Genomic DNA, 14,015 nt, shown 5'->3' with positions numbered 1-14,015 from the left:
ACGGTCCAATCCGGCGCGCGCCACTCAGTCGCTGACGTCATGAAGGCTTCGGCTGATACCATGACGTCGAGTGCCCATAACTGTCCCCGCGTAGATGGTTAGTGCGTATAGGCCAGTAGCCAGACTCAGATCAAATACCAAGATCTCGTTAAACGTGTTAAGTATCTGCGAACGCCGACCAGGGCCAGGCCCACCTCTCTCCTAGGTGGTCTCAACCTGCCCTGTCGCTCCGCCTCAAAGTAACAGTCAGGGCCGTCGGGAACCCAGGCCCACCACTACCTAGATGGAGCCACCTGCCCCTTCAGCCCCCATCTCCGAACAGTATCACAGGTAAGGTAACTGTGTAAAGTATATTGTATATGCCCGTGATCACCTCTCGAAGTAATCACAGCCCAGTAGTATAGCATGGCAGACAGACAAGAGTGTAGGGCCACTGATGGAACACTAGCATCCTATACTAAGCAGTAGGATAGCAGGTAATGGTAACAACAGTAGTAGCAAGGACAGGCTATGCATCAGGATAGGAATAACGGAAAGCAGTAACATGCTACACTACTCTAATGCAAGCAGTATAGAGGAGAGTAGGCGATATCTGGTGATCAAGGGGGGGGGGCTTGCCTGGTTGCTCTGGCAAGAGAGAGGGGTCGTCAACACCGTAGTCGTACTGGGTAGCAGCGGCGTCGGTCTCGGTGTCTAGCGAGAGAAGAGGGGGAAGAAACAATAAATATAATGCAAACAGATGCATAATGATGCATGACGTGACAAAACATGATGCTAGGTGTGCCCTAACGCAGTACGAGGTGGTACCGGTGAAGGGGGAAAATATCCGGAAAAGCATTCCCGGTGTTTCGCGTTTTCGGGCAGAGGAGTCGGAGGGGGAAAGTTGCGAGTTTGATATGTTAGGGGTGTGTGGAGGACGAACGGGCTGCGTATCCGGATTCGTATCGTCGTTCTGAGCAACTTTCGTGTACAAAGTTTTTCCATCCGAGCTATGGTTTATTTTATATGAATTTAAAAAGGATTTAATCATTTTAAATTATTTTTAATTCGAAAATTAAATGTTAAATTGCTATGGGTACACAGAAGTGTACCCACAGATGGGCTTGTGTGGCTGACCAGTAGGCCCAGTTGACTTGGTCAATTGCCCAGTCAACAGAGGCTGACTGTTGGGGCCGGTCAAAGTCAACAGCCCAGTCAGCATTGACTGTTGACTGGTCAAACTAACTAGTGGGTCCCTCTTGTCATAGACTCATAATAATTAAACAAGGTTAGTTAGCTTTAACTAAATGATTAGGTTAATCTAATCTAGATTATTGAAGTTAATTAATTAATTAACTAATTCAATTAATGTTTTAGTTATTTTAATTATTATTTATTTATTTTTAATTCTTAATTCGTTTAATTCGTTTTTTTAATAAACGGTCTGGGGCGTGGGGCCCCTGTGTCATAGGCCCAGAGGGGGCCATAGCGGTTACGGGCATGCGGGCGTGCGCCCGAGTCCACACGGGAAGGGGGCTACGGGCGCCTGGGCGAGCGCTCGCCCGCAGGGGGTGTGGTGGGGCGAGGCCAGTGGCCGGCCGGCGTGGGGGAAACGAAGTGCGCGGCCGGCAACGAGCAGGCCCGCGGGCGGCAGGGGAGCCGGGGCGCGGTGGCGCACCAGCAACAAGGGGACGACGCAGCGACAACGGCAACACAACGGCAGGAGCAGCAGTAGCTAAGCATGAGCAGCAGTAACAGGAAGTAAGAGCAGCAGCGGCATCATGAGGGGGGGGGGATATGCAAGGTGCTCACATCGAGCGGTAGAGGAGCTTGGGGAGGCCGGAACGGGTCGTGGTGGTCGTGGCCGGCGGCCTGCCGGCGTTGGAGGGCGTCGGAGCGGGGCGACTCGCTGGGAGCGGCTGCGGCCGGGTTCGGTGCGCGCCGGCGGGACCCTGCCGACATGGTCCGGCGATGAGGTGGACTCGGCGAGGGGCGCCAGCCTGGTGGCGGGGACGGGAGGCGCCCGCCGAGGTGGGCAGCGGGGCGCTGCCCCGATCCAGTCGAGGGAGGTGAGAGGAGGGGCGCGGAGGAGTTCGGGAGGGGCGGCGGCCTTAGCGGAGTGGCGGCGAGGGGGCGCCGTTGCGCCCCGATCCAGATCGGGAGGGAGCGAGAGGAGCGAGGCGTGAGGGGAGAGTGGAGGGGTCGATCCCGATCCAGGGGGAATCGGGGAGGGAGTGGGGTGAGTGGGTATGGCCGTTAGGGTTTTGGGGGGGCTAATGGGTGCGTAAGGGGTTGGGCCATATAGGTCAGGGAGGGGTGCAGGGAATGGGCCGGCCTGACTGGTGGCCAGGTTGGCCGGCTGGGCCACGAAGCCCACTGGGGAAGGGGGTTCTATTTTCTTTTCTTGTTTTTTTATTTACCTTTCTGTTTTCATTTTATTTATTTTATTTATAGTTCCTATTTTCATATTACTTTTACTTTATTTTTAGTTTTATAAAATATACCACTAGCCCCTAAATTAGTATATATAAAAACTCTATTGCCACATTAATTTCTCATACCTAATAAAATAGTTTAATGTTTTAACATTTATAAAATGCATTTAATTATTTGTGTAAGCCACTGTTTTATTTAGTTTAGTGCTTTTAATTATTTTATAAAAATGTGATCCTCCACCATAATTACCTATGCATTATTTGCCACCTCTAGAACATTTTAATTTTAATGTTTGAAAACTTTACTATTTGACTTGATTTTGAATTTTGAATTCGAACGGGATTGAATCATCACGAGGTTTACAACAGTAAGAGTGGTGACGTGGCATCATTAGCAGAGGTTACTGTAGCTTGATTATCCGGGCGTCACATTTCTCCTCCACTACAAGAAATCTCGTCCCGAGATTTAAGAGGTGGTGTAAGGGGGAAATTTTTGGTTACGAAATTTTAACGGGTGTCGTCGGTCTTGGTTGCTCTTCTCGAAGGGGTCGATCCGTTACGTTTATGTCTTCGTTCCACCGCTTCAGGTCATCATTATGAAGTTGTCATCCTTTCTTCAGGATCTCCATCGTTCTCACGAAAGAATAAAGGGTGGTTATTCCGAGAGAGCAGACCTCTACAAGGTTGACTACCTGGTCGATAACATCGAGGAAGGTGGTAGAAAGTAACTCTCGAGTTGAAACTGAAGAAAATATCGAGAGCAAGGTACGAAGGTGCAATAAGAAGTTTTCAAGTGGATAGGCAATCATTTGTTGCCTGATACGAAATGTGAAAGGGGTTCAGAGCAATGGGAATAAGTATTGCGCCTGATACCAGAATAGATCACTAGGCAGGTGGCCCGTGAATTACATACGAAGTCAAGCATGGGGAATAAGTTTGACAACAGGGTGTACAGGAGAGTCAGGTTTCGATCCTGTGGAACTGTGGGTTATGGGCCCACCATGTGGGGTAAAAGTAGGAAGGGCGGTGATGCCTTGCACGATCATGTAGATAAGGCATGTCAGAGGGTAGCCTGCCAGTGGTGTTGGCAACAGCGTCGGTACCAAGGGCGAGGGACGAAGAGAACCATTTTCCTGCTCGTTGAACGAGGCGGACCAATAGGCAAAGTTCTCATCCATCGGTGGCTACCGGAATGTCATAAACAATAGTAACAGGGTCTTGCTGACAGAATTGTACACCGATGTGTTTACATGAGCAGAAGAATCTTACTGTTTAGATCATATAGATCACAAGAAAGGTTAAACAAACCAATGGAAAGGAAAATGTGATCCTCAGGTTAAACAGAACAATGGAAAGGAAAAATGTGTTTAAACACATCTTTCAGGGGTATATCCTTCCCAAGGACAAGCAGAGCATGATATCCATGATAGGATATAACATAGAAAAACTCTTTGGGTAGGGGAGAGAAATTTCATGACATTACCCATACAGCGGTGTTTGGATAATTTAGCAGGAAACATTTAGCATTGGCTTCAAATGTCCTTGTTGAAAATCGGAGTACCACAAACATGCTTCGAGATAGCATTGCATGGTCTCCAAGCAAGTTCATACTTTGGAAACAAAAAGGGTCCATCAGGAAGAACTTATAGAATAAGTCTTACAATTCCTCATGGAAGAAAGGATAGCCTGGCTGAAAAGGGAAACTATAACAATTGGGCCTCCGGCCACGTGTGCTAGGCATGACATCACCTTACTAGGTCACATAAGGACCATTGTTGTAACTCTTGAAAATATGTTCCAACCATCATATCTGACCTAGATTCAGATCTGATTGGTGTCAGGATACCTCAGACCCGGGATGAGAAAAAGAGGTGCAACACAAAACAGGAACAAGTTGGTGTTGAAGGGAAAGCAAGAATGTTGCCGATGATAACCCAAATCATCGAGGGCAAAGGATGCTATTTATGATCAAGAATTCGACAGATATCTAGGAAGACCTCATAAGGTTGATGATGTTCACGACACATTTGTCGAGAGATTTCAAGATGTAAAAAATCAGCAACGACATCGAGTCAAAGAAATGATGAAGCGGAAGGTCATTGGAACCATGGGTAGGACACAAACTTTAAATCAAGCTTGTTGTTCAAGGTGAACTGATATGACGAGGAAGATCGACGTAAGCTTAGCTCATCTCGAAAGTTTTGCTCCGGCATTAAGGACCAGGTAGCACAGTTAAAATTTAGCACGATAATGATATAGCCGATCAGGCTAGGAATGACTTGAAGGATTATTAAACTCGTAAGCAACAAGAATTACTTAGAGTTAATGAATCAGAGTGCGGAATCGATTCACTTATCGGTGTTCTCGAGTGACTAATAACTCAGAACCTGGGGGGATCCGAGATCGGTGAGGAACAATACTAGATGAAGACTCGCAGGAAGTAACACAGTACTCGAGATACCAGAGGTTAATACTCGAGGAAGATCAAAAATAGAGGTTGCAGAGATGTATCGATCTACAAAAGACAAGTGCTTTAACTTGTCTGAGAAATGGAATCAAGGAGAAAATGTGGTCGGGATCATGATTGCAAATGATCAATACATAGATACCAGATGATGTCATATCAAGGAAATAGTTAATATTGCAAGAAACTTCTATGATAGGATCTACATCGTGTCTATGGGCATGAACACAAAGTTCAAGGTCGACTCACGCACACTTCTTTTATGCATAACCTTTCATTCACTTCTCACATTCGAGGAAGTTGTAGTGTTGAAATTTTATCTGGCAAAATACCAGAAGTGTGTGACTCGTGAAAATTCGAGTTCACACAGTTTAGAGAAGGCATATGTTCAACCAATAGGGGCTTCTTAGAAACATATAACACAAGTTTCAAGAGTAAATATCACAAGCTCGAAAACAGAGCATGGTTGAGAAAACAGAGGATACAATTTACCAAAAGCATTATGTATCTGAGGAAAGACTCACCAGCTTATAGAATATGAAGGATGCTGTCGGATAAAATCCAACAAAGGATCTGGTGGTCCACCAGGGGTCTGATGCGAGCATCGGTACTCAACTAGAGGAAGAGACAATGCAAGGAGATCAGACTATAGAAACAACTGACTAATTCAAAGCTCAAATGCAAAAGATTTATGATTTCCAATCAAGGGATCAGAAGCAAACACTCTGATTAAGGATGGATAAGTTGCGTATGCTTAGGGGTACAATCGATGGCAATCTGATTGGTCGAGAACCAGCTCATGTTTAAAATGATGTCTAAGCCGGAAAGATAATTTAAAAGGATCAACTGATGATTGCGTGCATTCGCACTCATGTTGAATCAATAGGATCAAAAAGACGATGCCTAAGGATACTAGCGAATATTGCCAGACATATAGAAAGCATCCATAATGCAAGAAGGCAAGTATTGCAGAGCAATAAGCTACTAAGGATTTTTGGAGGATCGAATAGTATTTCGAAGACCTTCGTGAAACACATGAACAACTGGGGGATGAGCGGATACTCGATAAGTGCGAGAATTATCCGTAGGGGTATTCGGGTGACAAAGAACAGCAAGGCAGTAAGCTCAAAGGATTATCGAAACAACGACGAGTATTTCGGGGTATCTTGTAATAACAAGACCAACTAGGAATAAAAGTAAGAACGACAGGTGTAAGTATTTATCCATAGGGATTTTTCGGTGGTAGGGAATTGCAAAATCAACAGGCACAAGGTCTCACGAAAATATCGGAGAGTATTGTCAGAATCTTCTATTGAAGCAGTCGATCATCAGTAATAAGGGGCTCTCCGGGTGAAAGTGATAACAAGATCCTAATGTTAGATTTAGCAAAATTCATTTAACCCGAATAGAAGAGAGATCAGAGTCCCAGAGTATAGACAAGCAGTAAAAGATCCTAATACCACCCAGATGGCGACGTGGGCCCGTAAGGCACACAGCCATGTTAGTATAAGTTTTTCAATGACTAGACTCGACTTCGGCCAAGGAGTGTGGAAGGGGGATTCCTACAGGCAGTCGGCTCTGATACCAACTTGTGACGCCCCTGATTTAATCGTACACTAATCATACACGCAAACGTGTACGATCAAGATCAGGGACTCACAGGAAGATATCACAACACAACTCTACAAATAAAATAAGTCATACAAGCATCATATTACAAGCCAGGGGCCTCGAGGGCTCGAATACAAGAGCTCGATCATAGACGAGTCAGCGGAAGCAACAATATCTGAGTACAGACATAAGTTAAACAAGTTTGCCTTAAGAAGGCTAGCACAAACTGGGATACAGATCGAAAGAGGCGCAGGCCTCCTGCCTGGGATCCTCCTAACTACTCCTGGTCGTCGTCAGCGGGCAGCACGTAGTAGTAGGCACCTCCCGAGTAGTAGTAGTCGTCGTCGACGGTGGCGTCTGGATCCTGGGCTCCAACATCTGGTTGCGACAACCAGGTAGAAGGGATAGGGGGAAAAGAGGGAGAAAGCAACCGTGAGTACTCATCCAAAGTACTCGCAAGCAAGGAGCTACACTACATATGCATGGGTAAATGTGTAAAGGGCCATATCGGTGGACTGAACTGCAGAAAGCCAGAATAAGAGGGGGATAGCTAATCCTGTCGAAGACTACGCTTCTGGCCACCTCCATCTTGCAACATGTAGAAGAGAGTAGACTGAAGTCCTCCAAGTAGCATCGCATAGCATAACCCTAACCGATGATCCTCCCCTCGTCGCCCTGTGAGAGAGCGATCACCGGTTGTATCTGGCACTAGGAAGGGTGTGTTTTATTAAGTATCCGGTTCTAGTTGTCATAAGGTCAAGGTACAACTCCAAGTCGTCCTGTTACCGAAGATCACGGCTATTCGAATAGATTAACTTCCCTGCAGGGGTGCACCACATAACCCAACACGCTCGATCCCATTTGGCCGGACACACTTTCCTGGGTCATGCCCGGCCTCGGAAGATCAACACGTTGCAGCCCTACCTAGGCACAACAGAGAGGTCAGCACGCTGGTATAAATCCTATGGCGCAGGGGTCTGGGCCCATCGCCTTTGCACACCTGCATGTTGCGAACGCGGCCGGAAGCAGAACTAGCCCCCTTAATACAAGAGCAGGCTTACGGTCCAATCTGGCGCGCGCCACTCAATCGCTGACGTCACGAAGGCTTCGGCTGATACCACGACGTCGAGTGCCCATAACTGTCCCCGCGTAGATGGTTAGTGCATATAGGCCAGTAGCCAGACTCAGTTCAAATACCAAGATCTCGTTAAACGTGTTAAGTATCTGTGAACGCCGACCAGGGCCAGGCCCACCTCTCTCCTAGGTGGTCTCAACCTGCCCTGTCGCTCCGCCTCAAAGTAACAGTCGGGGGCCGTCGGGAACCCAGGCCCACCACTACCTGGATGGAGCCACCTGCCCCTTCAGCCCCCATCTCCGAACAGTATCACATGTAAGGTAACTGTGTAAAGTATATTGTATATGCCCGTGATCACCTCCCGAAGTAATCACGGCCCAGTAGTATAGCATGGCAGACGGACAAGAGTGTAGGGCTACTGATGGAACACTAGCATCCTATACTAAGCAGTAGGATAGCAGGTAATGGTAACAACAGTAGTAGCAAGGACAGGCTATGCATCAGGATAGGAATAACGGAAAGCAGTAACATGGTATACTACTCTAATGCAAGCAGTATAGAGGAGAGTAGGCGATATCTGGTGATCAAGGGGGGGGGGGCTTGCCTGGTTGCTCTGGCAAGAGAGAGGGGTCGTCAACACCGTAGTCGTACTGGATAGCAGCGGCGTCGGTCTCGGTGTCTAGCGAGAGAAGAGGGGGAAGAAACAATAAATATAATGCAAACAGATGCATAATGATGCATGACGTGACAAAACATGATGCTAGGTGTGCCCTAACGCAGTACGAGGTGGTACCGGTGAAGGGGGAAAATATCCGGAAAAGCATTCCCGGTGTTTCGCGTTTTCGGGCAGAGGAGCCGGAGGGGGAAAGTTGCGAGTTTGATATGTTAGGGGTGTGTGGAGGACGAACGGGTTGCGTATCCGGATTCGTATCGTCGTTCTAAGCAACTTTCATTTACAAAGTTTTTCCATCCGAGCTATGGTTTATTTTATATGAATTTAAAAAGGATTTAATCATTTTAAATTATTTTTAATTCGAAAATTAAATGTTAAATTGCTATGGGTACACAGAAGTGTACCCACAGATGGGCTTGTGTGGCTGACCAGTAGGCCCAGTTGACTTGGTCAATTGCCCAGTCAGCAGAGGCTGACTGTTGGGGCCGGTCAAAGTCAACAGCCCAGTCAGCATTGACTGTTGACTGGTCAAACTAACTAGTGGGTCCCTCTTGTCATAGACTCATAATAATTAAACAAGGTTAGTTAGCTTTAACTAAATGATTAGGTTAATCTAATCTAGATTATTGAAGTTAATTAATTAATTAACTAATTCAATTAATGTTTTAATTATTTTAATTATTATTTATTTATTTTTAATTCTTAATTCGTTTAATTTGTTTTTTAATAAACGTTCTGGGGCGTGGGGCCCCTGTGTCATAGGCCCAGAGGGGGCCATAGCGGTTACGGGCATGCGGGCGTGCGCCCGAGTCCGCACGGGAAGGGGGCTACGGGCGCCTGGGCGAGCGCTCGCCCGCAGGGGGTGTGGCGGGACGAGGCCAGTGGCCGGCCGGCGTGGGGGAAACGAAGTGCGGGGCCGGCAACGAGCAGGCCCGCGGGCGGCAGGGGAGCCGGGGCGCGGTGGCGCACCAACAACAAGGGGACGACGCATTGACAACGGCAACGCAACGGCAGGAGCAGCAGTAGCTAAGCATGAGCAGCAGTAACAGGAAGTAAGAGCAGCAGCGGCATCATGGGGGGGATATGCGAGGTGCTCACATCGAGCAGTAGAGGAGCTTGGGGAGGCCGGAACGGGTCGTGGTGGTCGTGGCCGGCGGCCTGCCGGCGTTGGAGGGCGTCGGAGCGGGGCGACTCGCCGGGAGCGGCTGCGGCCGGGTTCGGTGCGCGCCGGCGGGACCCTGCCGGCATGGTCCGGCGATGAGGTGGACTCGGCGAGGGGCGCCAGCCTGGTGGCGGGGACGGGAGGCGCCCACCGAGGTGGGCAGCGGGGCGCTGCCCCGATCCAGTCAAGGGAGGTGAGAGGAGGGGCGCGGAGGAGTCCGGGAGGGGCGGCGGCCTTAGCGGAGCGGCGGCGAGGGGGCGCCGTTGCGCCCCGATCCGGATCGGGAGGGAGCGAGAGGAGCGAGGCGTGAGGGGAGATTGGAGGGGTCGATCCCGATCCAGGGGGAATCGGGGAGGGAGTGGGGTGAGTGGGTATGGCCGTTAGGGTTTGGGGGGGGGGGCGCTAATGGGTGCGTGAGGGGTTGGGCCATATAGGTCAGGGAGGGGTGCAGGGAATGGGCCGGCCTGACTGCCGGCCAGGTTGGCCGGCTGGGCCACGAAGCCCACTGGGGAAGGGGGTTCTATTTTCTTTTCTTGTTTTTTTATTTACCTTTCTGTTTTCATTTTATTTATTTTATTTATAGTTCCTATTTTCATATTACTTTTACTTTATTTTTAGTTTTATAAAATATACCACTAGCCCCTAAATTAGTATATATAAAAACTCTATTGCCACATTAATTTCTCATACCTAATAAAATAGTTTAATGTTTTAACATTTATAAAATGCATTTAATTATTTGTTTAAGCCACTGTTTTATTTAGTTTAGTGCTTTTAATTATTTTATAAAAATGTGATCCTCCACCATAATTACCTATGCATTATTTGCCACCTCTAGAACATTTTAATTTTAATGTTTGAAAACTTTACCATTTGACTTGATTTTGAATTTTGAATTCGAACGGGATTGAATCATCGCGAGGTTTACAACAGTAAGAGTGGTGACGTGGCATCATTAGCAGAGGTTAATGTAGCTTGATTATCCGGGCATCACACCATCAGTAAGCCAGAAACTAATAAACACACTATTTTTGCCAAAGCTCAATAAGCTTGCTGAAAGGAGATTGAGAGGACATTTGGTGTGTTGCAAGCTCGGTTTGCCATTGTTCAAGGCCCCGCTCGCTACTGGGATAAGAAATTCCTCTCAGATATTTTGACTGCATGTGTAATTTTTCACAACATAATCATCAAGGATGAGATTTAAACTTATAGTTTTACTATATTTGTAGCCGTGTCAAGCATGATAGGGACCCATATGAGATCATTGTATTTATTGCGACCTATAGAAAGATCTAGGACAATGTGACACACAGCCAGCTTTGGGATGATCTCATTGAGCACTAGTGACAACTTTTTGGAAGATAAACTCTCATTTTAGTCATTTGATTTTTTTTGTATTCATGTGTGATTTGAACAATTCTTTTAATTCCGGACCATTTGTTATTGTAATAATTATTTGGATCTGAATATTTTTTTCTGTAATTGTTGTTGTGTTGTATGATGCTAAAACATTATTATGTTTGATTTATATTGTTGTTCTTTTAAGATTATATCGAAGGGTGTGGCTAGGTCTCAGTCGACTATGATTTAACTAAGTATTAGTCAAGTGACATAACATGCAAGAGCGAAAATGAAAAAACTAAAAAGAAAAATTTGCACGAATCTCATCTCAATGTAAGATCTCACGGATATAGTATCGACTGAGACTTTGTTAAGTCTTAATCAACTGAGACTTAGCAAGACTGTTGTTTGAAATCATGATTTTGCCTATTTCCCTAAAACAGACTTGCGGTACCGCATGACATCGGGTGAAACAAATACGGCAAACCCACATCACAAAATTTGGACCAGCACCTTTAACTGTTTCCAAGTCAGTCTACAACTTGGTTTGCCGTAACGGATTTGATTTTACAGAACAAGTTTTTGCAGGAAAGAGTTGTTCTAACCCTGGCCGATCGAGCCGCCACCATCGATCCCCAAATCGCTCCACGTAACCCTAATCTAACCCTAATCCCTAGGTAGCTAGCTAGCCGCTATGGGCTCTTCCATGGTTCTGCTCGACCGCGAGATTGATTTCACCCCCCAAGACGAGGCGCTATCCGGCGGACAGTTCCGGTGGGGGATCTGGGAAGGAAGGATGCCAACCCGCAAAGCGATGAGGGAGGATGTCATCAGGTACCTGCGGACCTTCAAGGCCCGCGCAGTCGTCGACAATCCGCCGGAGCTCTCCTTCCTCCACATACTGGTGCCGCCGCAATCCCAACCGCTCCCGCCGCCATGCATGGACCTGGACTCGGCCCGCATCTCCAGCACGGACAAGAACCTGGTCGCCCTTTATGCCGGAGGGTACCGCCCTGGCTCCGGTTTGCTGGGAGGCTATCTCATCTACGACGCCAGCAAGGACTCCCTCTCCGTCATCCCCCCTCTTCCCTCGGACGACTTGCGTGGAGTCATGGGGCACCAGTCGGCCGTCATCATGTGCGACCCCCATGGGGAGGGGGAGGGCTACCTTCTTGCCGAGCTCATCAAGAAAGGATCCTCCCAGGTTGGGGTCTGGCTGTGGAAGTCGTCCGCCCCAGAACCCAAATGGGTCTCGTTACCCGGGAGCCATCCCCTTCCTTCCGGCAGATTCACCGTTGACTCGTGCTTCTCTTACCGGGGTTCTACCCTTTGCTGGGTGGATCTGCTCAAAGGCATGTTCCTCTGTGATCTCAACCAAGACCGCGACAACAAGTTCAGCTTTATCAAGCTGCCACGAGACTGTCCAGCCCTGGATTGGAACTTAGAGGAGTCCAACTTTATCACGTACAGCTTTATCAACAAGTTCTGCACCCGCCCAGAGGAGTTCCGTTCCATGGCCTGTGTTTGTGACCACATCAAGCTTGTCTCCTTGGATGAATCTGGATTGGAACTCTCGGTCTGGACTCTGTTGACTGATCACTCAGACTGGATCAAAACCTCCAAGTACAATGTTGATAAAATCTGGGCAAACGTCAACTATCAGTCTACTGTTTTGAGACAGCTTATTCCGTCTCTTCCTGTCCTGAGCATCCATCAAGACGGGCTTGTCTACTTGGTCGTGAATGATGAAAGCATCGTGGACTGTCGACTAGAGCATAAAGGCCAGTATTTGCTTCGTGTTGACATGAAGAATAACGAGGTCCAGATCTCTCCACAGCCTACAAGGCGTATTTGTTACCAACTCTTTGCCAGCGAGTTCAGTGCGTACCGACAGCATTTACAGGATCGACCGGTACTACCACCACCACTAAGCATAGTTTCATTTGCATACTACTGTCATTTTATTTATATTCGCCATCACTGAACATGCTTTCATTCCTGTAATTATGCCTAGGTTTTAAAATGATTAACATTCTAATGCTTGTTTATCACATCCACTTTGCTTCATACTTGCTAATTGAAAAGGATATTTGGCCACCTCACCAGGTTTAAGAGTAGATGCCTGATATTGATGCTCATCCGCAGTCATGATTCTGAAATCATTCTTTTTTACTACAAAATTACTCTGCCCCCTTGTCATATTAGGACTTGCACATCATGATGACACTCCTTTGCATGTTTCAATCCTGTTTTTTCTTCTTCCTTTTTTACTTGATAGAGATAGTGTTATCATTAGCTTCACCTCTCCACTTTAAGATTTGATGACCTGGGCATTCGGTGAATATAACAGCGTACCTGTAGTTTGTTTCTGAACTTGGAATTGCACGAGTCAAGTGCATTAAAAAATGAACATAGCAGATGAAGCATAATTTCAAACCAGAGCTGAACACTGCGAAGTGTCTGAATTGAAGATGTCAAAAATACCAAAATGCACCTTTGACAAATATAGCTGCTTCAACAATTTTAATTCACAGCATCCTGGACTGACCCTAGACATTTTATTGGTTTTGCCCAATTAATTAATATCACTGCATATGTACTCAACCTTGCACTTGTTCCTTTTTAAACTTATTTTTAGGTAACCTGACATACGGTCATGTTAAAAGTATTGTTTTTGACAGACATCTCTGTTTTTTTTGGCCAGAGAGAGATAGAAGCAAGAGAGTTCAGTGCGAGTGGAAAGACGTTGAAGATTTGAGATGTTGGCAACATAACATGTGGAACTGGTACTTAAAGTCCACTGGAGACATTTACTGTTATCATTATCTGATGTTAGTAGTTATAAACTGAATGGTGGGTAGTATGTGTTTTCACTCATGGCTTTATGTCTACTGAGTGGCTTGTTTTGGATTTGTAACTGGTAATGGCTTGTTTATTTTTGTGACTGCTGATTCTGGCTACATGCATCATTGTGATTTTCCTGCATGAATCCTGCTGGTTTGCTATAAGTCTGGTTGATTTAAAAGCAATTTTAGATGTTTGGAACTAATTGGTGCCTCCTTTCTCTGCTGTTTGCTTGCCCATAATTTGACTGGTATTTCGACAGAAAAAGAATATACATTCTGGATTTTAAAGGCACTTAATTTGTAAGCTGTTGTAAGGCCGCCCCGTGCATGTGTCCCTTGTTCATTTTCGAGCTTCGACAGACTTGTAGCATGCAATCAAAGAAAGAAGAAACGAACCAGCATAGTTGTAATTTGTTGTTGGTCGTTGAG

At 46.7% G+C, this 14,015-nt stretch overlaps 1 protein-coding gene across 1 annotated transcript; it reads left to right on the top strand.

Annotated features, from left to right (window-relative positions):
• Positions 1–11,255: 11,255 nt before the first annotated feature.
• On the top strand, positions 11,256–13,725 carry LOC123184223 (uncharacterized). The gene is made up of 2 exons (XM_044596378.1): positions 11,256–12,652; positions 13,445–13,725. The coding sequence occupies exons 1-2, from the start codon at positions 11,435–11,437 to the stop codon at positions 13,496–13,498; spliced, it is 1,272 nt and encodes a 423-aa protein (XP_044452313.1). The 5' UTR covers positions 11,256–11,434; the 3' UTR covers positions 13,499–13,725.
• Positions 13,726–14,015: the final 290 nt, after the last annotated feature.

This window comes from Triticum aestivum, chromosome 2A (assembly GCF_018294505.1).
Source record: "Triticum aestivum cultivar Chinese Spring chromosome 2A, IWGSC CS RefSeq v2.1, whole genome shotgun sequence".
Lineage (NCBI taxonomy): Eukaryota > Viridiplantae > Streptophyta > Magnoliopsida > Poales > Poaceae > Triticum > Triticum aestivum.
Note: the sequence above shows the minus strand (reverse complement) of the source record. Positions and strands in the feature narration are given on the sequence as shown.

Coding starts and splice junctions, on each gene's coding strand:
- LOC123184223 (XM_044596378.1), top strand. CDS start 11,435: ATGGGCTCTTCCATGGTTCTGCTCGACCGCGAGATTGATTTCACCCCC. Junction 12,653..13,444: donor AGCATTTACAGGATCGACCG/GTACTACCACCA, acceptor TTTTTTGGCCAG/AGAGAGATAGAAGCAAGAGA.